Source organism: Lipomyces doorenjongii (assembly GCF_038497915.1).
Source record: "Lipomyces doorenjongii strain NRRL Y-27504 unplaced genomic scaffold V1508scaffold_41, whole genome shotgun sequence".
Classification (NCBI taxonomy): domain Eukaryota; kingdom Fungi; phylum Ascomycota; class Lipomycetes; order Lipomycetales; family Lipomycetaceae; genus Lipomyces; species Lipomyces doorenjongii.
The window spans coordinates 96,165-119,089 of record NW_027118108.1 but is presented as its reverse complement, the minus strand read 5'-3'; the positions used below and the strand labels follow the sequence as shown (position 1 = coordinate 119,089).

General features: G+C 46.9%; 6 protein-coding genes across 6 annotated transcripts; 2 read left to right on the top strand and 4 right to left on the bottom strand.

Moving 5' to 3' along the window:
- Nucleotides 1-76: 76 nt before the first annotated feature.
- On the top strand, nt 77-4,367 carry V1508DRAFT_440606 (cortical protein marker for cell polarity-domain-containing protein). The gene is made up of 3 exons (XM_066942268.1): nt 77-1,416; nt 1,469-3,808; nt 3,859-4,367. Exons 1-3 carry the CDS (start codon nt 312-314, stop codon nt 4,077-4,079), a joined length of 3,666 nt encoding a protein of 1,221 aa, XP_066794659.1. The 5' UTR covers nt 77-311; the 3' UTR covers nt 4,080-4,367.
- V1508DRAFT_373341 (DNA replication licensing factor MCM7) lies at nt 4,278-7,254 on the bottom strand. Its single transcript, XM_066937533.1, has 3 exons — nt 6,898-7,254; nt 5,008-6,844; nt 4,278-4,948 (listed from the first exon to the last, which is right to left on the bottom strand). The coding sequence occupies exons 1-3, from the start codon at nt 6,947-6,949 to the stop codon at nt 4,495-4,497; spliced, it is 2,343 nt and encodes a 780-aa protein (XP_066794658.1). The 5' UTR covers nt 6,950-7,254; the 3' UTR covers nt 4,278-4,494.
- An 83-nt stretch (nt 7,255-7,337) lies between these two features.
- Nucleotides 7,338-11,175, top strand: V1508DRAFT_373338 (P-loop containing nucleoside triphosphate hydrolase protein). Its single transcript, XM_066937532.1, has 8 exons — nt 7,338-7,573; nt 7,634-7,810; nt 7,866-9,099; nt 9,159-9,310; nt 9,357-9,831; nt 9,888-10,203; nt 10,262-10,754; nt 10,810-11,175. Exons 1-8 carry the CDS (start codon nt 7,475-7,477, stop codon nt 11,068-11,070), a joined length of 3,207 nt encoding a protein of 1,068 aa, XP_066794657.1. The 5' UTR covers nt 7,338-7,474; the 3' UTR covers nt 11,071-11,175.
- Nucleotides 11,176-11,501: 326 nt separating this feature from the next.
- Nucleotides 11,502-12,712, bottom strand: V1508DRAFT_433730 (uncharacterized protein; the record flags this gene model as incomplete). Its single annotated transcript, XM_066941999.1, has 4 exons — nt 11,502-12,020; nt 12,074-12,189; nt 12,239-12,308; nt 12,359-12,712. 4 exons carry the CDS (start codon nt 12,710-12,712, stop codon nt 11,502-11,504), a joined length of 1,059 nt encoding a protein of 352 aa, XP_066794656.1.
- An 883-nt stretch (nt 12,713-13,595) lies between these two features.
- Nucleotides 13,596-16,580, bottom strand: V1508DRAFT_196608 (uncharacterized protein). Its single transcript, XM_066936179.1, has 4 exons — nt 16,551-16,580; nt 15,882-16,486; nt 15,652-15,825; nt 13,596-15,600 (listed from the first exon to the last, which is right to left on the bottom strand). The coding sequence occupies exons 2-4, from the start codon at nt 16,201-16,203 to the stop codon at nt 13,820-13,822; spliced, it is 2,277 nt and encodes a 758-aa protein (XP_066794655.1). The 5' UTR covers nt 16,204-16,486; nt 16,551-16,580; the 3' UTR covers nt 13,596-13,819.
- Nucleotides 16,581-17,246: 666 nt separating this feature from the next.
- On the bottom strand, nt 17,247-18,816 carry V1508DRAFT_196802 (homeobox KN domain-containing protein). The gene is made up of 2 exons (XM_066936180.1): nt 18,572-18,816; nt 17,247-18,428 (listed from the first exon to the last, which is right to left on the bottom strand). Exon 2 carries the CDS (start codon nt 18,368-18,370, stop codon nt 17,384-17,386), a length of 987 nt encoding a protein of 328 aa, XP_066794654.1. The 5' UTR covers nt 18,371-18,428; nt 18,572-18,816; the 3' UTR covers nt 17,247-17,383.
- Between the last annotated feature and the right edge of the window lie 4,109 nt (nt 18,817-22,925).

Here is a 22,925-nt window from a genome sequence, read left to right as displayed (position 1 = left end):
GCAGTACGCGCCAAAGGGGTCATCTGGTTGCCTGAGCAACGGAGCGTGTGTATAGCATGCCACTTGGCGTTCGGCTCCAGCCACACAATTTTGAAGACTCCCACCAGGACGCCGCTTTGCAAAATCTCCTTGTCATTGTCAAGTTGATTTGTCGTCCCCTCACCAATCACAACAATTGTCGCGATATTGAATATTTCTCGCCTTGCATTTCGAATTCGAATTTTGGAGGAGCTTAATTATTTTTGGGGAGAATTATCATCGAGCTGAGAATATCGCGTGTCGAGAGTATCTGCCCTAGCTCTGACGCCAAAATGCGTTTGTCAGCTTTTGCACGGCTTACAGCAAGCGCAATAGTCTCGTCGACTGCGGTGGGCGCTATTATTATTGACTCGGTGACTTTGCCGGATGTAGATCTATCGGGACTAGGTCAGATTGGCCTTGTTGGCGATTTTCGCGGTATATCATTGTATCAGTATGCAGGACAGCAAAATTCGTCAATAACATCAACGGACTCTCTACTTATTGATCTGCCGTCAAATCTTGTTTTTGACTTTAATGAATCGGATGGTACTATCAATTCGATGTGTATTATGGGCGAGAGTATTTACATCGCAGGAAATTTCACCCGTATAGGTCACTCTGAGATGCAGTCTGTAGCCAGAATAAACTCCAGCACAGGAGATGTCCATGGCCTTGATAAAGGTGTGTCAGGAAATGTTAATGTTGCATTTTGTGACGTCGACAACAGCATTGTCTACTTTGGAGGATCATTTACCAACAATGTTGCGATTTGGAACGTTTCCAGTGAATCATGGGGGACTGTGCCGTTTGGCGGCCTTAACGGAGGCCCAGTTAATGCCATTGTCGAAAGAAACGGAAACATCATATTTGGTGGTAAATTTAGTGGCATTGGCAACACTTCGAGCACAACTTACGACGAAAGATCTCGCATGCAGCTTGTAAATTTGAAATCAGCAAATATTTCAGCTCAAGGGTCTACGTCTAATAGCGCTTACAGCAGTCCGAGATCAGTCGTGTGCAGCAATAATATATCAGCTGCCGACAGCACTTGGTTACTCGAAGATGGCCGTGCTGGAGTATGGACAGCCTCCTTCGCATATGACTTCCAGCCGACTAGACTACGAATAAGAAATGCTGATGCCTACGGTCGAGGAACAAAAAATTTCAGATTTGTCGCATATCCCATAAATGGCATTATGAATCTTACCTACGCGGATCCAGACACAGGCGACACGACCCACTGCGATGCATTTTGTCCATTACAGAATATTACAGAGGCTGAATATCAAGAGTTTGAATTTGTGAATGTCATCGGAATGGACTCGTTTAGCCTTTACCTCCTGGATTACTATGGTGAAGGTGCTGGATTATCTGAAATACAACTATACCAGGAACGTGAGTAGCTTCAGTTTCAAAATGTAGAGGCTATACATTGACCGCGAAGTAGAGATTATATCATATGCCGTCGACGCCTTTAATGAGCCTGCGTCATGTGGCGTCAACAACTCGGAAATAAGTACTTCAAAAGCTAATGGTGATTGGAAAGTTACGACTGCGTCAGGAACCTCGTATTTGAGCGCTGCCAATGTGTCGGGCACGTCACTGAACAGTACGCGTGTCGCTTTCTATCCCGACATCTCTATCGCTGGAAATTACACTGTCTTAATGTATACTCCTGGATGTATGGCAGACTCTTCGTGCTCGTCGAGGGGCCTAGTGAACGTTACAGTCAGTCCATCCAAGGGCGCCACAACGGTGACTCACTTGTATCAGACCAATGACTTCGACAAGTATGATATCATTTACGAGGGATATGTTGAAGCGAATGATGAATTGTTTCGACCTGTCGTCACTTTAGCACCTGTCGATTCTCAGATTGGCGATATTACAGTTACGGCACAGAAAGTGCAATTTGTTCTAACTTCTACCTCTGGAGGACTTAACGGCCTATTTGAATATGGCCCAGCTAATTTCACGACTTCTTCTGGCTCAACGGATGTCCGAATATACGAAACCGCTGTTAATTTAGCCGGAATGGCACTTGACGACAATGCTGAAGTTACTGGACTTGTAGTTGCAGATTCGAATTTGTATGTCGCGGGAAATTTTACTGGACAAGATTCAATCCACAACTTCTTTATACTTAGCAATGAAAGTGACATATCTTCAGCTCAAGGCGGCCTGAATGGTACTATTGCAGCGATGGTTCTCAGCGATGACGGAAAGTCAATCATTATTGGTGGGAACTTCGGCGCCAGGGGCAACGAATCTTCATTCGTATCTGGACTTTCGTATGTGGCACGGTACATAAGCCAGAATGCAACATGGACTGGACTAGATAATGGTCTAAATGGCCCTGTCGACGACATCGTGCGCGTGTCTCTGAATTTATCTGGTGATACTTATTCAACGCTCGTATTCACCGGCGATTTCTCCGAGATTTTGGCCGACGGAGACGACGAAGCCATATCGAGTGCTGGGCTTGCTTTATGGATAGAGAGTGAAGACGCTTGGGCAGATAGAACCACACTCGAACTTCCATTTATCAGCGGCTCACTCTCAGCATCTATTATGATTGAAAATGGCACATATATCTTGGCAGGTAGCCTGTCATCACAATCACTTGTCGCTTCTAGTGGGGCATTCCTTTCTTCAGGTCTAGACATGAGCGCAATGCCATTTGACTTCACAGACAGTGATGGATCATTTGCAAGGCGGTCATTGTTGCTACCTGCCGGCAATAATTCTACGGGCCTCATTTATTCAGGCACTTTCTGTCGAAACGGCAGGACAGAATATTCAGCCGTTGGCGGCAAGTTCATGGTAGATACGCAGTCAGAGTCATTTCAGAACTTTGTTGTATTCAATGAGACGGATGTCACTGGCGGATTGCCGTCCTCCGCTTTTTCCGAATCAACGGCTGTGCTAGCTGTCTATAACCACGATAATGCAAGTCTCATTGTTGGAGGTGATTTTTCAGGTTCAATTGGCGATATCAAAGTCAATGGCATTATAGTTTGGGATCTTAAAACACAGAATTTTGCTTCAACACAGCCGCCGGCGTTGGGCGGTGACGGTGTCCAAGTGAACTCTATTGCTTCGCGGCCTGGCACGAGTAATATCATTGTCGCTGGATCGTTCTCAACTGCGGGTAACATAACCTGCAATAGTCTTTGCATTTATGATCTTGACAGAGGGTCATGGACTTCTGTTACTGGCGGAATATCAGGAGATATATTTTCAGTTAGATTCATCGACTCTGACAAGGTAATTGTCGCCGGCAATATGACAACTGGTGACTCGACTGCGTGCTACATGGCCCAGTATGACTTTAGTTCATCATCGTGGAGCACGTTAGGACCTCAGTCGTCTGAACTGCCAGGTCCGGTGAATGTGTTCTTGAGTACAAGTGACAGCGTTTCAAATGCCTTGGTCACCGGAATATACAGTGGAAATGGCAGTGCCTATCTTATGGCCTATTCGTCAGGGTCGTGGGTGTCCTTTGGTGAAGACCTACTGGAAGGTACAACCATTTATGATCTCGAAATGCTAGATCTTACCCACGTTGCTCATCGGAACTCGTCCATAATTCCTGACGATAGCATCTTATTGGTCCTAGGGGAACTTAAGTTCCAGGAGTATGGCAACGTCTCAGCAGCTTTCTTTGATGGAGATAGCTGGACACCCTTCCTGTATTCAGTAAAGGAAAATAACAGCCCCGGTGTCATATATTCATTGTTCACAGAAATTGTTGAGTCTGTTCCTTCAGCCTACGCAGCTACAATTGGTATGTTTATCTGCTATCGTTCATTAGGTTATTACTAATTGCAAAAGCAGAGACGCACCTCAAAGCTGGCTATGTAGTACTCATTTCGTTAGCCATTTCATTAGCTATTATGTTCACGATAATCGGCACAGCTCTAACAGTAGCATATTGGCGGCGGCGATCAGAGGGTTACGAACTGTTCCCATCGCAACTATCAGACGAGCACATGGCACCGACGTTATTGCCAACTGCACTCTTCGGGGAGATATCTTCGGCACCGGCAAAATATTGAGTAGATACATGTTGTGTATGAAGACTGGCGATCATGTGTTTGCAAGTGAAGACTTTGTCATGGGATGGAGTTATGTTCGTTTATGTATTATATGGCTTGCAAATTTATGATTTGATTAGATATTTGGTTTGGCATTTTGTGTTCCGGCTGCTTCAATGTTTATCGCACCGTTTTGATTAATTATTGAGTTATTAATTTGTTTCCTTGAAATGCTAGATTTCGTATCATAATATTGTATGCGGTAATATTTCTGATCGTCAACGAATAGAAAATAGGCATAAAGTTGTATCCAGTCAGCGATGTAATACATCGCATTTTACATACAAAACATAAATCGCAATAAAATACAACTATAAATACAGCACATATCCCTGATAATCATTACCAATATTGCCACTAGTCGCAACCTTTCTGTTTACTCATCCATTTCCACATCACTGTCAGGCTCTCCTATTATCTCCTCATCAGAAGCGTCGGCGTTAATGAACGCCAATCTCGTGCCATTTCTGTATATCTGCCACACCCCTAATGCCGAGTACTCAGCGATACATTCCTGAAGCTGATCATCTGTGAAACCCTTCCCAAGAACGCGATCCCTAATTGTCTGCATAGGCCATCGGGAAATGAATCGTTCACCATCACTGTTAGCAAGATCGCGAATGATCTTGTAAATCTTGGATGCAGAGGTGGAATCCAGTTGCTCGGCGTCAACGCTCTTATCATACAGAGACGCCTTGGAAGCCTCCAGGAGTCGCAGCGCTTCATCAACATCACCGAAAATGACCTTGTCATCAAACCGTAGCCGAGCCAAAGCCTGAGCCATACGAAGAACCGCTAGAAGGGTACGAGGGCTGGTGTGTGAGAATTGTCTAACGTTTGGTAAGCATCATTCATCACAAAAATCTTGTAGAACGTGTGTTCACTATACCTTTTTGAACCCTCATCACGCTTCTGCTGTTGCCTCATTTGAACGTAGGCACCAACAATATAGTCAGAGACCTCCTTGGGGACAACCGGGCGTTTCTCGCGAGCTCTAGAAATGTACTCTCGAATCATATTTGGATCCAACGGCTCGAAATCCATTTCTGGGTGCTTGCTGTGCATGTGGACGTAAGCGACATGGCTGGCCAGTCTCTCATCCAAGTCCCGTTCAGGCGTATCAAGTATCAAGAACAAAATGTCGAAACGGGACAACAAAGCGGCGGGAAGGTTAATGTTCTCCACCGGTGAGATACGAGGGTTGTATCGCCCATACAGAGGATTTGCGGCAGCAAGAATGGAAGTTCGAGCATTGAGAGTCGTGTTGATACCAGCCTTGCTGATGCTGATAGTTTGCTGTTCCATAACTTCGTGGATAGCAGTTCGATCGGTGTCATCCATCTTGTCGAACTCATCGATGCAACAGATACCGTTATCTGCTAAAACAAGCGCACCACCTTCAAGAACCATCTCATCAGTGACTGGATCCCGCATGACGGCCGCAGTCAAACCAACACCGGAACTGCCACGACCTGTTGTGTAAACACCTCGCGGAGCCACTTTGCTTATGTACTTCAGTAACTGAGACTTTGCAACACCAGGATCTCCCATAAGACAAACATTGATATCGCCACGGATCTTCATACCGTCGCCCGTTTCCTTTGTGACCCCACCGATCAATAGCAGTAGCAATGCCTTCTTAACGTCATCGTGGCCGTAAATCTCTGGAGCAATCGACTTTGCCAGTTTGTCGTAGACGTTGCCCTTCCTTCTTAACTCCTCAATTTTAAAGGTCATCTCGGCGTTACGTTCCATCGCGTCATACTGCTTCTTATGCTGATATACATGCTGAGCTTCAAGATAGGTATCGGTTAGCAGGCCAGCCCTGAGAGCCTTGAAACCTGTGTAAGGCATCGGCAGGAAAATACCGGCTATGTCAACCACATCACCAGGAGACACAGCTCGAACGACTTCACCAGTTAAGTGAATAGTAAGAGTTCTGGGAATATGTCCAATTGGGACCTGATCAGCCATCTCTTGTATCTTGACATCCTGGAAAGGCAAGAATTTAGACGCCCGAGTCGCCATGAATAACTGACCCTTGGTCTCATTCTTTCTGCAGGTTTCTGATGGGCACTGAGTAATGGGGGTAAACTGTCGGCTCTTGACTTCTTGGAAAACTTCGGAACCACATTTGTCGCATGTGTAAGCGTTGACTGCGAGGGCTGGCTTGACATCTGAGACCCTGGTAACGATCCCGCGAACCGTAATGAGTTTTCCTAAGTGCGCTCCACGAACATCTCGGACTGCAAGAGAAATAGGGCTTGGCCGGAATTTGTTCTTTGGAGGCTTGAAGTATAGAGAGTATCGGCGAGTAAGCTGAGGTGGAAACATATCATTCTCTGCGTCAGTGCCAGCCTCCTGTAGACGAGCTTCATTTCGTAAACGACGCTGATTCAAAATCACGTCTAGCACGTCATCCTTATAGTTTATATCGATTGTAGCCTCAGGTATGATGGCATCAATACAGGAAGAAAAAATTTCCAAGTATCTGTGAGTGTTCTCGAGTATAATGTCGACAATGTCGGAGCGTGTGTTCTCAAAGGTATCTATGTCGTCGAGCTCGATGAGAATTGTCGACTGCTTTCTGTCTGCGACTTTCTGCAAAATGTTCATGTATTTTCCTTTGCTGGGGTCATTGTATATGGCCTGATCATCCATATCCATATCATATTCGTCCAGTTGCTCATTGCTCTTGTAGTTCTGGAGAAAGTAGGTTATTCTCTCTGCAGTTATTCTATTAGCAGGGAATGCCGCGAGGAAAACACACTTTCTTTACCTTTTATATCGTTGTAGTCGACATTAACCGTAATCGATCGAAGGGATGTCATTTTGCCGCTATCCGATGTGTGATTGTGCTGGCGAAGCACTGTTGGCGTGAATTGAAGAGAAAGTGGAGGACCCAATGGTACGATTAAGGGGTATAACGGCTGCCACGCGTCAACGCGTCGAACACCAAAAATTCATTAACGCGTCAAATCGTCAAATTAATGTTGTCCTCGGAGCTCTAGCTAACACAATTTGTTCAAATTTAAAGTTGTAAACGCGTAACTCCTGTGCAATTAAATGCAGGGGTTATGGAAATGCACGGTGGTTAAAGAGCCAAAGTTGTCACCCGATTCTATTACACAAAAATAGATGACATTTGTGACAATATGGATTTGGTGACGCTGTGAGTCGATTCCTCTGCCCAAAGTTGTGTGAAGCCCCGCGCCCCGCGATGAGCCGACAGCCGAAGGCGTCGCAATGGCTCGAACAGTCGAAACGACGTCCTGAAGTGTCGTCCATACCAATATATGATGCAGACGCAAGTCGCAGGAATTTAATACTCTTTAATGGTGTAGAAGTTCATCGCAATGTCGTCTCATTCTGCTATCGTGTCGTTTGCACCCCTGCGCTCATCGCTTGTTAATCTTCCTCCGTCTGTAACGCGGCTATTAGGAAATTCGTACGTGGTACGTCTCGCTCATCTGAGCATAATTTCGAATGCAAGTGCTAACTATGAATAATGTTAGCCGGCGCAAAATGTAGTTGTTGAGATCACAGCAACTAGCGGGGATGGTAGCAATGCAAAAGGGTATGCGGGTTGGACTGGATTTTCGTCCACGAAGCATGATTTCAAATCGGGTTCAAATTTTGTGGAGATTGATCCATTGTTCGCAAAGAGCATTAATATTTCTGACGGTACAAAGGTATATAGCTTATGATATGTACTCACAAGAGGAGCAAACGCTGATCATCTAGCAGGCATCGCTGAATTTTCATGTCAGTCCACCTGCAGCGCATTCAATCTTTTTGGAACCAGCTACGCCTGGAGACTGGGACACAGTGGAGCTTCACGCTCAATTCCTTGAGATGAATATGCTTGCACAGATCCGTGCAGTATCGTTTAATCAGCCGCTAACGATCTATCTATCTTCATCCACCACCGCCTCGCTTGTATTGTCTAAAATTGAGCCACCTTTGAAAGATGGGTTTAGCTTCGCGAAGATAGCCCCCAATGCGGAAGTGATCGTTGCACCGAAAGTGAAGAAGCCCGTTTCTTCAGCGAACGGTACTCCGTCAAAGAAAAAGAGTCTCGCAGGCAGTTTGAGAAAGACACCAGATACAAACTATGTATTGCTGAGAGCAGTCACGTTACCACATTCCTATTTTGACGACGATATCGGTTTCGCCGCCGAGAACTCTCGGGATAATTCAAAATTGGCGATTTATGTCGATTCAGAAGCTCTATACTCAGTCGTTAAGACTTCACTGCATGCGACGGTGAGTGTTGTCAGACCTACAATGCTGAAACAGCCCACACCAGCACCGACTCCAGATGGCGAAGTGCCAGCAAATGAGCAACACCGAGCAGCTACCAAGATCGCGGTGGACGTAGTATCGTCTGATGCGATACCGGTTGGATATGCAGGGCTGTCTCCCCGACTCGGCGTGGCTCTTGGGGTTCCCAATTCTGTTTCTACAATTGTAAAGATTGAGCAAGCACCAAAGCCGTTATCACGATATACTAGGAAATTATTTGTCGTTCCGTTTATCGATACGGCTAAGAGTGATCGCAATCAGATTAGAATTGGTGGTTGCCCTGAAGATAAAGTGAGCAATAACGAACTACGAGAACTACTAGAATATCTGGGAGTTTTAAGTTCACCTATAAGCAACAATCTAAGACTTCCAAATGTTCCAAACACCGTACTCAATTTTGGTGGCCTGATTCAATTCGAACAAGCTGACGCATGGATATTGCCGCCATATACCAATATCACGATAGAGTTGAAGAATGACGTAGTTTTTGATGTTGACATCCAAGTACATGATGAACCTGCAGATAATCTAAATTTATGTGGAGTGACAGATAGTTTATGCAAGCTTTCGAAAGCCGTCCGCCGTGGTTCTGGTGTTCTGCTTACCGGCTCCAGTGGATCCGGAAAAAGCGCGATGTTGGAGCGGATAAGATATGGACTGAGTGAAGACTTGATCTGTATGATTGTTTCACATAAACTGTTGTTTTGGGTGTGCTCACTTTCTGACCCTGTGCAGATAACTTCCGCGTCTCATGCTCAGATTTCGCAGAGGAACGAGTACCGGTCGTAAAGGATGCCATACAAAAATGGTTCGCTGAAGCGTCATGGTATTCACCTAGTGTTGTTATCTTTGAGGACATTGACAAGCTTATGCCGGCGGAAGTGGAGGTAGGCAATACAAACTCAGCGAAAGTAAAACCGCTAATAAGTATAGCATATGGACTCTACAAGGACACAACAGCTATCCGAAGTGTTCATTCAAGCTGCAAAGGCTACAACCGAGTTTCGAAGTGCATCATTACTGGCGACGGCCAGCTCAAAGGAAGCTGTTCATAGCCTGCTTGTCACCAGCCACATATTCGATGATGGGTTTCACTTGAAAGCACCAGATAAATCTATTCGGAAGGAAATAATCGCTGAATCATTGCGTCGTCACGGTCTATCTGACTTGGCAAGGATAGACGTCTTGGAAATTGCCGATAATACCGAGGGCTTCTTTCCAGGCGATATCATGACGCTTTCTGAACGTGCAAGACACGAAGCTTTGATCAGAACATTGGACTGTGATGGGAATGCCGACATTACGCTGCAACAAGATGACTTTGATAATGCGCTGAAAGATTTTGTGCCCGCAAGTTTGCGAGGCGTTAATTTGCAAAAGTCCACAGTTGCATGGAAGGACATAGGAGGTATTTCCATTGTGCTAAATTCCAAAAATACGAGAAATTACTAACATGCTATACAGGTCTCAAAGAAACCAAACAGGTTCTTCTTGAAACACTCGAATGGCCAACGAAATACGCACCCATATTCGCAAACTGTCCTCTTCGACTTCGGTCCGGGTTACTATTGTACGGATACCCTGGCTGCGGCAAGACTTTTCTCGCGTCAGCAGTTGCGCATGAATGCGGATTAAATTTCATATCCATCAAAGGTCCAGAGATTTTAAACAAATATATTGGTGCCAGTGAGAAGTCAGTTCGGGACTTGTTTGAGCGGGCGCAAGCAGCGAAGCCGTGCGTCCTCTTTTTCGACGAATTTGACTCCATAGCACCCAAACGGTACGTCGAAACGTATGTGGTATTGTAGCCCAGTTGCTAATGTATTATTGAAATATAGTGGTCACGACAGCACGGGAGTTACGGACAGAGTAGTGAACCAAATGCTAACCCAGATGGACGGCGCGGAAGGTCTTGACGGCGTCTACGTTCTAGCGGCAACAAGTCGCCCTGATCTAATCGACTCTGCGCTTTTGCGTCCTGGGCGAATTGATAAAACCCTTTTGTGCGACATGCCGTCCTACGAGGACAGGCTTGATATCATACAAGCGATGTCCAGCAAAATGGAACTAGCGGACAACATCGAATTAGAGGATATTGCTCATAAGACCGATGGGTTTTCCGGAGCTGATTTACAGGCATTGATGTACAATGCGCATTTGGCGGCCATTCACGAGATTGTGGACGAGAGACACAGTACCAGTGAAACCTCGACAATGTCCGACAATGTTAAACGTCATAATTTGGAGTATTTCCAATTGCTGCTTGAATTTGACAAAAACAACGTCAACGGCACGTATGAGGATACACTGGAATCGTTTGCGTCATGTAAAGTACGGCTGCAGCCCATTCCTTCCAAAGATATTTCTTACTAACGACTGCCAATAGCTTGATTCACTTCTCAACAAAAGCTCTGCATCACGGGGTCCAGCAGCAGCAGATTCGAGTTCACGTCAACCAGTGACCAAAAATGTTGCTATTAAGCCTCACCACATGGCGAAATCGCTCGCAAGCACTAGACCCAGTATCTCTGTCAAAGAACGCGAACGACTTGCGGCGATCTATCACGAATTCATATCTAGTAGGAGTGGCGACATGCCGTCGGGGACAGCGAGCACCGACGTCGGCGGCCGCGCGACATTGATGTAGCAAATAATACTTTTTTGGCTTTGTATATATAGATTGTTGCATTGCTTACGTGCGTGTAATGTTATTAAAAATTAGAAGGTTGGAAATTATCAACAATCTCGAAACACAATACTTATTATGCACAAAATAGAGCAAGGACTCCACTTCCGCAACAAAGTCCGACATAAATGCTCGCAAACACGCACACATATACACAAAACAGTCTAGCAAAACAACGCAGATTAACATATATAATGCAGGCACAAGATCGTCTTTTTCGTGGTACATGTCTACCAGACTTTGCTTCGTCAACTACAAATGCAAATAGTCTAATGATCGTATAGCCTGCATGAGGATGTAAATATAATTTCCAGCTGAATCCGTCTTAGCGAATCAAAGTCAAGTCGCCATTATTTTGGCAATTCACCGTAGTGTCAAAATGCTGTGGTAATTTAGTTTCGGGTGTCAAGCTCGATTACTTTGGAGGTATCGGGCGTCAAATCTGTTGCTTCAGTCGCAGACTCGGACAACACAGCAGAAATTTCTGAGGCGTCGGTGTCGCGTGTTATTCGTGGTTCAAGGACATCTTCATCGTCGATAGTGCCGACGAGGTCAGATCCATTAGCCGTGCCAGATGCTGACAACAGAGCAGTATCATCCGCTTCGACATCGCCGGTCGGCTCTTTTACGGCTTTCGGTGAGATCTCCTTGAGGACCTTAAGCATCTTTATGCGGGTAGTTTCGACGAGATCGTCGACGTCTTCGATTGAAAGACCTTCAGTTGTGACAGGATCGAGGACTTGGACGTCGATTGTTCCCGCTTGGAGAATGCGCTTGCGGAAGTTGAACACATGCGAGTAGTTTGAGATCACGACGGGGATAATTGGGAAGCCTGATTGTATAGCGAGATGGAAGGCTCCACGCTTAAACGACAGCATGTCTGGTTGGGTGAAATATGATCTAGTGCCTTCCTGTAATGAAATCAGTATAAGGAACGTTGAAATGAAGCAACAATATAACGGACAGGAAAGATAAAGACACATTGGTTATTTTTCTTCATGGAATTAATAGCACCATCGAGAGCCTTAATAGCCTTTCCTCTGTTCTGGCGGTCAATGAAAACAGTACCGCTGATCATCACTAGATCGTCATGTTAGTAAGGCTAACGCAAATGAGCCGAACAACATACTGAACCATCCCAAAAATGGGACATATTTCAAGCTACTCTTCGCAGTCACACTACAGTACTTTGGAAATATCTAAACGCCCGTCAGCATCGAATGTTAAAATAAATCCACTAGCATCATACCCGGCCCAATAAAAGAACATCCAATTCACTCTGATGATTCGCAATAATAATAGCTGGTCTCGTCTTTCGCAAAATCTCTTCGTTCTTGATATCGATCTTGAGGCCAATCAGAGGACACGTCAGCGTACTAAACGCCCTTCCGGCCGTCCACTGACTCAACCCTTTCTTGCCGATCAGCGACAACAAAATTGACGCAAAGAAACCATAGGAGGCACATGTGCACATGCTCAGAAAGCATAGCAGGAACTTGCCATAGAATTGTAGCGGCCTATAGATGAGACCGAGGATGTTCAAACTCATGGTGAATGCGATTACGATACCGAGACCTGACAGGACGACGTCACTGGCAGCCATGCCAACTCTGCCGAAATGGAATGAGTTGAAAGGAGAGTGGTAGTGCCACGGTGGAGATTCTGGAAATCAAAGCAGACGATGCAGGCTAAGATGACGACGACCTCGAGATTTGTTGATCTGACCAATTCGACTTTAATTCTGGAAATCAATCAGTACGGTTGTTTTTGGATAAACATTAATGACTAAATTATTTCTTCAATTCCACTAATGTCTGGACAAGAAGTACCAGGAACGACCCAGACAGATCATTCCGCGACCTATTTGTCGGCTCAATCTCCACATTCGTCAGGCACCACCTGCCTTCACCCGTCTTTTCCCACAAACTCCACCAGCGAAATAAAACACACTTACCAAGCTTCCACTTCTTCCCAGATCTAGCAAAAATAATAATAATTCCTAATAAAATTTGCCAAGTTTTGGCGCACGCGTATTCAGAGTGCCGTGCGGTTGCCAAAACAGATTGCAACTAGCGATTTATGTTGGGAAGTCTTGACAGACATCGATGTCGGTAAATAAGCGTTTATTCACACCCGCCTTACGTCTCATCATCAACAACCTTGTCCGGCATATGTGCTACTGTCGATCTTCCTACTACTACGAGACTGACCTGTCACTGTCTTCTACTGCTCACACATTGGGTCAACAGATTTAGCTCGGACAACCCGGTCCGACTGACTTGCTGGCTCATCACGGGCAGTGTTGGGGTTGGGCGGAACTTCGCAGGATGTCGTCAGCCCTGTGTCAGCCTTGCAAGCTGGTAAGGCAAGCCCTTGCATGTGCAAAGTCAATTGTGGGTTAGGCATTCACCAGCCCTTTTGCAACATGTTGTATCAATTGCTCCATATAATTCGTGGACGGCGATAGAATCGTATAGAAAGGATTCTATTTATTAAGCCCACAAGCACCTCAATGCAAAACAAGAGACAAAATGCCAAACCCGCTCCGTTCGCAACAACATATCTCACCCTATCGTAGTACTACAACGTCTCTTGCAACACTTCGTATACTTTTACAACCGATTTAGCTATTCCAAAGCAAAGCGCTGCATGTAATCGTACAATCTCAATATACACAAATCCTTTATTTAGACACCTGGGCTTTCCCACATCACTTATCATCAGTCTCCAACCCTTCAATAGCTTCTTTAATGACATGGCTAGCCTTTGGATCCAAATTCAACGCCGCAGTGAAGTATTTTATCGCATTCTGCTTGTCGCCTTGAACTTTATACAATCTTCCGAGCAAATAATGCACGCTCGATTCGTCCGGTGCCAAGTTCTGCACGATCTGTAGCTCCTCCAGACAAGCCTGATAACGCCGCATGCTCATCAGCAATCGGGCTTTCTTGAATCGCGGTAATGCACTTGTGGGTTGTAATTCGCATGCGATATCATACTGCTCCAGCGCATCGTCGAACCGGTACAATTTCTCGAGCACCATACCAATACAACAAATCAGGACTGCATTGCCAGGGTTTATCATCGCCGCTTGCCTAAAATGCTGTTCGGCAAGGTCGAACTTGCCCGTTTTGAGAAACACCATGCCAATGCCGTACCAAGCGTTGTAATGCCTCCACTCAGCTCGCATCGCATGCCTAAACGCGTTCTGCGCTGATTCGTATTCCTCGTTCGCAACGTGTTCGTGGCCCTGTAACGTATACGCATACGCAAACGTCGGATCGAGATGTGCCGCCCGCCGGAAACATTTCAGCGCCTGATCGTGCTCCTTTTGCAAACTGAACGAATTCCCAATCGCGATCCATGTTTGGGCTGAGTTCCGGTCAATGTCAGCTAGCTCGTGCGCCAGGAAACTCAGCTCGACGTCCCGCCTTAAATGCCACAGCAGGGTTGAATAAACCTCCATATCATCCAACCGCATCGGGTCCACCGCCCGCAACCGTTTAAATGTCACTTCAGACTCTTTGTACCTGACTATTTCAAAATATGCACGTCCGAGTTTACTCAGCACCCACGGGGACTCCTTCTGCTGCTCCGAGAGCGACATTAACGCTTGCAGTGCACTCTTGCATTCATATTTTGACAAGGCAAAGGCAGCTGTCGCGAGCGTCTGATACAGCGATAGCATGCACATTTCCGCTGTCACCCTCTCGTTATCGTCCGGCGCAATCTTAATAGGATGCGTTTCCTCTTGCGATGCTTTCATGCCATTACCATTGCCATTGTTGTTATTGTCGTCGCCTCCACTGCCAGATTTGCTGGCTTTAAGTAGCCCAGACCGCAATCTTCCCCGTATCGCTGACGGCGATGCTAACGGTGCGCTTGGTGCGGCATTCGTAGCCCGGGTCAGGCCAGATAATCGCGACACCGGGGTTTGTGCAGCTGCAGCCGTAGTTGGTGTGTAATTGCTACTACTTACCAACCGTGAACTGCGTCGCGTAGGTGCATCCGTGCCCTGGCGTCTCAAGTCCGCCGCGCCTGCAGTAGCAGACGACGTTGTTCGCGACGACCCGGTCCGTCTAGGCGCATCCGGGGCATGTAACCTCGACCTCGACCGCGCCGGTCGTGCAAACTCCACCGGCGTATTCGCGGCAGGCGTGACGCTGGTTCCTAGCATCGACACGTCATGATCGTTTCCCCCCGCCGTAGGCGTCTGCTCGACTCCCGCACCATGGAATCGTGTCGCAAAAATTGAATTATCCGCGCGAAACTTGAATGGCTGTACTCCAGAATCTGTAGCTGGTGTATCTTGCGCAACGGAGATGCCAGGCACGACAAAATTTCCAGTTGGCGCGCTAGTGTCAACAAACGGGTCTTGATTCTGAGAATTCTCAATGCCTGTGAGATCGTCCGCGTTATCCAGCCACGTCGTACGCGCTTCTTTCATTGCCGGCGTAACCATGAAGATATTATTCACTTTGATATTGACGCCTACACAGAATTAGCGCAGGTTCCACATAACTTCGGCGAGAGTATACGCACCAAGTTTACACAGACCATCGAAGGCTTCCCACAAAAAAGGATTCGCGCTCATGGCCGCAGTGTAGTTATCGGCCGCCTCTTTGGTATCTCCGAAGAGTCTGTACAAATGTCCCAACAAGCACTCGACCGACGCGAGATCCGGGAGCGCCTGGCGGTCGGCATCGCTATGACTATCTATGCCACCAATTAGCGCATCCTCAACACTAAGATACAGAATGGAATCTACGTACATATATTACACGTCTTGGGGAATAGCGCCCGACACCGTTCCAAAACGCGGTATCCGAGTCTATATTTTCCCAACTTCAAACAACATAGCGCATAAACATACGCACACCCAATATGCCGCTTTTCCTCAGTGACATGCATCGCGACTTTATATTTCTGTGCACGGTAATTGCATAAAGCGAGCAAATGCACATTGTCGAGATCGGACGGGTCTTCAGCTACTAGTCTTTCTGCAGCAAAGATAGCAGTGTCGTCGAGTGCGTTGTCGAGAGCGTGCCATATTGTTTTGCGAAATTGCGCGATTAGGAAAGGTGAGATTGTCATATTTTTATTGTGTATGCTCGTGAGAAGTGCTGAATGATGTGCAGGGAGGCTAACATCAAAAGGTCGTACCGCAGACTGGAATCAAACGCCTATATCCGGCGAGGTCGTTTACTGAATCGTCGACTTTTCAATCCGCGTCTACCGGTATAGCAAAGCACACGTTAAACGCACATGCGGTAGCGTTTTATCGTTTCCGAACTACAAATACAACAGCTTCTTCGTTGCAGCTTACTCTGCTCGCCCAAGCTCGATCAAAATATCACTGGTCTCCACAACACCGATTCTAACATCGCGAGCATTATTAGCCCATACATCCTTCATAATCACCGCGCAAATAAGCAACTTACCAAAAAACGCTTTTTAAATGTCGAAAATCAATGACTCGGATACTCAGACGCTTGTCTTGCAGTTCGGTTTAAGCGGAAAATAATTGCATATGTCGGTTTGTAAACAGCTCACCCACCTCGCAATGGGGCTCCCGCAGACAGTTTACCCAGTCAGCCGACGCCGCGCGGACCTTGTGCCAAAAACAATGAAATGGAACTTTATGGCGTAAACGTACCACACACTTGCACACAAAACCGGGTGCAAAGGGTTAGGGTCATGGATTAGAGTAGACTTGACTTGTCATTAACAAATTAAGTGTGTAGTGATCAGGCTAGCAAAAAATGAACGGAACATATTGCGTATTTTACGTGTCAATTTGTCGTACACTATTTACAAGCTCCTCGAAAACCATAATGGACCACACACACGGCCCCCTAATCAAAAAAAAAAAAATCAAAAACCCAAATCCGAGCAAACACGAACCCTTCCTTTGTACAAACAAATCCCAGAAATAGTAGAAATTTAAACTGTAATAACAAAGAAAGACCAGAAAGACCAACCATAAAGTACACGCATACATACATTGCCCAATAATAAAAAAAATAAAAAAAGTCCCGTTTATAACCTAGCAGTTTCAATATCGGATACTTTGAGTGCTATATTTATCACCCATCATACCAAAAGTAGTAACACACGACAAACAACCACACTCCTGTGTAAAATAGATCCCATGACGTGAACCGCAGAATACTGTACAACGAAATGTACATCGAGATACCGTTAAAATTAGTGTACACCGCTTGGAATGATCATTTAAGAACTCCTGCGTATCTGCTACACAATCAAAACCTGATTATAATGTAGAAGGAATAGCAGATTTATCGTTTGCTGGAAGTGACCGGTGCACTATAGCCGCTGTCGCGGCGGCAGCGGCTGCTGCTTCCTTGTTGAGCGTCGGTAACCGTCGCCGCCGCGCGTTGATGAACCAGTTGCTGATTTGGTTCATGGTGAGACCAGTTTGCTGCATGAATGTGGTCTTCTCTTCCTCGGTCGGATAGGGGTGCTGCACGTGGGCGTTGAGCCAGTTGCGTAAAATATCAGTGACATGTTTCGGCAAGTTCCCCCTTCGCTTCTTCTGTGCATGTGTGGACGACTGGTGCTGGTGTGTGTGGTGTCGACCGGAGACGGAACGGACAGACAACTGCTGCTGATGCTGACGCTGCTGCTGGTGCTGGTGCTGGTGCTGCTGCTGCTGTATTAAGTCAGATGTGGATGTAGGACCGAACGCGGCCGCCTGGAGATATGCAGCGTCAGGAGCGTAGTTTGCAGCGGAAGCGTAATATCCAGCGGCAGACGGAGGTGGCGAGTAGGCACTGACACAGTTCCGCTTGGGACCATACATCTCTTTGAATCGACCCTGATACTGCTGATACTCTTCTGCGCCAGAGCCAGCGCCAGCGCCAGAGTAGAAGATCGATGAACGCGGCTGATATTCGATCGGCGACATGCCTGATGATACAGAGGACGCCGACGACATTGACGACGCGGACGACACTGAAAACGACTTTTGCGGGATCGATCCGCTTGTGAGAGAATAGCCGTATATACTCTCCTGTGGTGATAATGACGCGCCACGATATAGACCGTCTGAACTTGCACTTTCGGCGTAAACCAAAGGCGACGCATTACCAGCCGCTGCGACTTCGAATTCATGCGCGTAGGCTGGTCGCGCAGCCGGTATATGGGACGGAGACTCAGAAGAACGCGCGGAGAGGAACTCTGGAAGGACTTCCTGCAGCGACGGGAGCTGAGTTGTAGGCGAGACAGTGGCGGTAGACATTATGTACAGAGTGCGTTATGACAATTGCAGTTTATTCTGGTCGTGGATCGCAACTTGGCTTAAACGATTACTTTAACACAGAAGTTAGCAACTTCTCTCGTTGATTTATATAATGTCCCGTGGTATTACAAATGATGTGTGCTCAACCAGAGACGTACATCTTCGAAAATACTAAAGGGGGTTATGATAAGAGACACTTACATGCAGGAATCTGACCTAATGACTGCGATGATATGAAGACAACAAGGAACAGACGAAACCAGGGCGGCGCCAGACGATATTATAATATGTGTGCCAGGTTTGGACGTAGGCAGAGCTGAGGCCAAAGTCCAGCAGTTGGGAGAGCGGGAGCGCGATGCAAACATGGCGGACTGCACCTTAGAATTAGAAAGGCCGGTACGGAGGCTAAGAGGGTAGAAGTACAAGTACAAATGGTTATACAGGGTACGCGGATGTTTTAAACACACAACGGCGCTTTGAGCCCGTCCCACAACGCCCGTACCACTTCGGTACCATATTTTTATCGCGTTTGTTCCTGCACGCGTCAGGTACAGGACGAATACACAAAGATTCTTACCCGGCCTTGGTGTAGCTGTATCTGGCTAGTCGCCTAAAGGGACGCTTTACAACAGTAACCCTAATCCACAAATGTCCGGCACTGATACCTTGACACTGACAGAACTCAGCATCCAGTCTGGTATTACGACAATGTGCCATTGACAATGCACCAGTAGAGGATCAACAACTGCATTATTGTGCCGGCCCTCGATCGCCGAATAAACTGGGCATTGTGTCCGTATGTTTAAAGTCCGCGGTTTGGTGGCCGTCTAATACAAGAGAATAACCTGGGTGCGGTCCCCCACGCGGCACTGGAATATATATTGGTTCCTGGATCGTGCTGCTTGGTTGCTGGTCGACAGATTTGACCACGCGCGTCGAGTATCAGCGGCTCGTCCGACGTGACAGCAGCGCCGGCCGGGAATTGCACTCATAGCCTCTAATTACGTCATACTTTATCTATGCCGCTATAACTATGTATTACATTGTGCCCGCCATACTTCTCTTGCTTGCCGATCTGCCTGGCCAGACTAAGCTGTAATCCTAATTAGCTGTTTCAATTGCATCATCGTGCGTGGAATATGTGTTAGACACCACCAAAGGACCATCGATCTCCTTCCCCGGGCGGGGACCGCCAAAGCCCCCGCTTCTACCACACAACGACGGTGCACCGCATAGACTTTGGACTAGCCTATAATCATATGTGCACCCACAAACAGCCACCTCCAAAGTCCACATCAATATTTGTCTCGGTTTTCACACGTAGAACGTATACGTCATACCCACCGGTCTTCACTCACGACGAGCAATTCCATCTATATCAAACGACGGCGTAATTAGCTATTTCATATTTGAATTGACGCCATTAGAATATGTCGGAATTAGGGATGACATGTGTCAACTATGACGTCCGAATATCTTCAGCTCATCCAAGGCACGAGTACATATTACCCGTGTAGTTTGTGTGTCTCGCTACGTCAGTTTATGGATTGCCGCTCCATGAAAGTTCAGAAACAAGACGCATCCATGAGATCTGCATAATTTACTATGAGAATGGCTCGGTTGTTGGAAACTCTGCTTGACGCGAAGCCGTTGGATAAACTTAGGCACGTAACAGATAACTCCCGCCCCAATATATCGACGACTCCAAGGAATGGGAAATATTTAAAAAAATTCCAAACACAGTCTTATATCAGCATCGTCAATATGCATTGTGGCACTTAACTGTCGCCAAAGCACACCCAAACTGTCAGACGGATATTGGCGCGAAATCCACCACACAACTCAACTGATACCAAAATTTCCCGACGCAGAGTCGCGACCGCGCCAATTTCTGACGACGTATGGATTCTCGACGTGCACTATGTATTAAATCCATTTTCTATGACACTGGTACCAATCTTCGCATCGGGGTAACTTTGGTGCCATTGCTAACCTCGCGCTACCTCCGCTTTCTCCCGCTATCTCGAAAAAAGAGGATATGTGACGTTCCCTATTATCGCCGACATCCAAATCTTGTAGTATCTTCTATAGACTTGTCAAAACTGGTATTTTCAGCATGGGTTCAACTCGCAGTTTCACACACCCAACGCATCACGCCGCATCCCACAGTCCATGTCAAACTCAAATTGACGACTTTGACAGGTTGCACAGGGGTGGTTTACATTGACGTGTCAAACTCTAATCACAGCGTTCGGTTTGTGGTCGCTAACCTCTTAGCGCCTCCTCCAAAAATCGACCCATCAACTCATATGCTGTATTGCAAGCTTTAAGCGGCGGTCTGGAGAGAAGCACAAGGGGATACGCACGAGGCAGTTTCAAAATTATGTAGAAAGGTGCATTTCGAACGCATCACACCGCTGAGATATAGGTGATTTCAGTCGTTCATTGTATGGTGCAAGAACATCCGGTCGTATGGAAAGTTACCGTTGTCAAGCAAGATAGGCAAGAAAAGACTCCATTACAAATACCGATGAGTCGTTGTGAGGGTTCGACGACAGCGGAGCAATATGAGCAGGGAGCTGCCATTTATTTATTGAGGGCGTTGTTGACAAAAGATTCTTCGGCACGAGGTCACCACAAATCCACAAAATCAACAATCAAAATAAGCCAAGCAAACCTCCGCCGTCAAGGCGTCAATCAGGGCGCGGGCGCCGCATCGTTCTCGACATCGAGTAATGACACAACCTGCACAATCCGAGCGTGCCTGGTGCCTGACCGACGAGACCCCCCTGGTGCCTGGATCTGGTGAGCCCTGACTCAGCGCTAGCTAAATCGAGCGTATTTCGGGCTTCCTAATCCAGCAACCGCATTCTTTCCGCGTGCATTAGCGTCGCCCCCATTCTGCATCATCGCAGACCAATTTTATTTCTACCGCGATTCCGTATTATCATGTGGGCGGCGAGAGCAAGGAGGGGCCGACAGACCTCACCAACAGCTGCATCTAAGAAGTGGACTTGGGTTTATTTGCGCCATGCCGACACCGGGGCTATTCGCAACGCGTGAGCAGGACACCACGACACCGAATGATGGTTTGAGGCTTTACGTCGAGATCTCCATAGTACATATGGGACTGTAAAGTAAACCAATGAGGCAAATCAAGCAATGCTGGAGTTCAAGAGCTTGAAGAATACAACAGTATGCTGAGAATACCAGCAATCACACAACTGGCAAGTGGCGTACACCACCGCCGCATGCTAAGGGCGCCAAGTTACATACCAAATACGCAACCAGCCATCTAGGCTGCATGTGACCCATCTCATGCGCAGTTTTAAGCTGGTATGATTGTACGTCAAAATATCCTTAGCAGGCCAGTAGTTCTCGGAAATTATTTTGAGCCTATAGGAGCAAGTCCACAGAGATGAACAAGTCAACAGAGATGAAACACTGCATATGCATTCAAGTCTATGCGAAAGATAGAAGATCCTCACATCAGTCACTTTAGCAGGGTTGGCCGTCGAGGACCGGCATCGCTGTTTAGAGAAAAGTTACGAATGACCGGTCGGCTAGACTGGTGAACCGCAATAGACCGTGATCCGATTCGCCTCCGACCTTGTAAGGAGGAATTTGGTTCCTGGCTTGAAGAATGACCGGCTGGCTAGACTTCATTGCGTCAGAGCCATGAAATCACCATATGGTCATAGTCTCTCTGATCTACAAGATTCATGCATCGCTCCCATCCAGAGTGGTTGTGATGCATCGGACTCTGAAAGCCATGCAGCAGTCCCTTTAATCTCCGGAGAGTTCCCAGTCATACGGCAGCTGCAGGCCACCTGCAAAACACATGCATCCGAATGCATTTCAAAACCCGCCAGAGAATTGTCATCTAGTCTCGTCTCGTTGCCACTCGATCCACAAAGACTGCGTACAATATGACAACTGTCCTGGTATCATCATTGTCTAAGCGGCCTGCCCCAGGAGCCGCCGGTACATCCAATAGGAGTACAATATTCGGAGATCGGCAGACTGCCTGATGACCCTAACCCGGAGGGTATTATGTCGACATCGGGGACTAAAGGGGAATACGTACCAAATTGTTGGGATTAGCGTTGAGGTAGTAATATGAGTGATAGTACACTAGCATGCTGGCGGATTATTAAAAGTACAAGCTTTAAGACTTACTTGGCTAGCGAAAGGAAAACCTCTTTTTCCGGCGCCAGCGAGGCAGATTCTTAGGCGTAACTGCCTCAGAAATAAGCAAGTCGAAATCCCCTCCATGCTTGTCCCCCCCTGGCCCCCGGAGAAGGGTTGACGCGGTCGGAAAATCTAAGGTTTTGGTAATGACAGCGCCGTGCGGAGGCGCTTGAGGGGGCAGCGATCGGCAACATCAATCCCCTTGTGCTGGACTTGCTTTGTATGGGGGCGTAAATTTTTGGATTGTGGGCGTTGTTGATTCTAGCCCGTTGTGGATAGCGAGGTGGGCATAGTTTAGGAGACGAAGGTAGTCGAACGTTCGTAACTATATGCCCGGGACATTAGACTGCTCTTCTTCCCAGAG

Bases quoted from the DNA above. Each gene is read 5' to 3' on its own strand.
- V1508DRAFT_440606 (XM_066942268.1), top strand. From the start codon at position 312: ATGCGTTTGTCAGCTTTTGCACGGCTTACAGCAAGCGCAATAGTCTCG. The intron at 1,417-1,468 runs GTGAGTAGCTTC...ACCGCGAAGTAG, and splicing joins AATACAACTATACCAGGAAC to AGATTATATCATATGCCGTC. The intron at 3,809-3,858 runs GTATGTTTATCT...TTGCAAAAGCAG, and splicing joins AGCCTACGCAGCTACAATTG to AGACGCACCTCAAAGCTGGC.
- V1508DRAFT_373341 (XM_066937533.1), bottom strand. From the start codon at position 6,949: ATGACATCCCTTCGATCGATTACGGTTAATGTCGACTACAACGATATA. The intron at 6,845-6,897 runs GTAAAGAAAGTG...GAATAACTGCAG, and splicing joins CGACTACAACGATATAAAAG to AGAGAATAACCTACTTTCTC. The intron at 4,949-5,007 runs GTATAGTGAACA...ACCAAACGTTAG, and splicing joins CGTGATGAGGGTTCAAAAAG to ACAATTCTCACACACCAGCC.
- V1508DRAFT_373338 (XM_066937532.1), top strand. From the start codon at position 7,475: ATGTCGTCTCATTCTGCTATCGTGTCGTTTGCACCCCTGCGCTCATCG. The intron at 7,574-7,633 runs GTACGTCTCGCT...GAATAATGTTAG, and splicing joins TATTAGGAAATTCGTACGTG to CCGGCGCAAAATGTAGTTGT. The intron at 10,204-10,261 runs GTACGTCGAAAC...ATTGAAATATAG, and splicing joins GACTCCATAGCACCCAAACG to TGGTCACGACAGCACGGGAG.
- V1508DRAFT_196608 (XM_066936179.1), bottom strand. From the start codon at position 16,203: ATGACAATCTCACCTTTCCTAATCGCGCAATTTCGCAAAACAATATGG. The intron at 15,826-15,881 runs GTACGTAGATTC...TTGGTGGCATAG, and splicing joins CCCCAAGACGTGTAATATAT to ATAGTCATAGCGATGCCGAC. The intron at 15,601-15,651 runs GTGCGTATACTC...AATTCTGTGTAG, and splicing joins CGATGGTCTGTGTAAACTTG to GCGTCAATATCAAAGTGAAT.
- V1508DRAFT_196802 (XM_066936180.1), bottom strand. From the start codon at position 18,370: ATGTCTACCGCCACTGTCTCGCCTACAACTCAGCTCCCGTCGCTGCAG.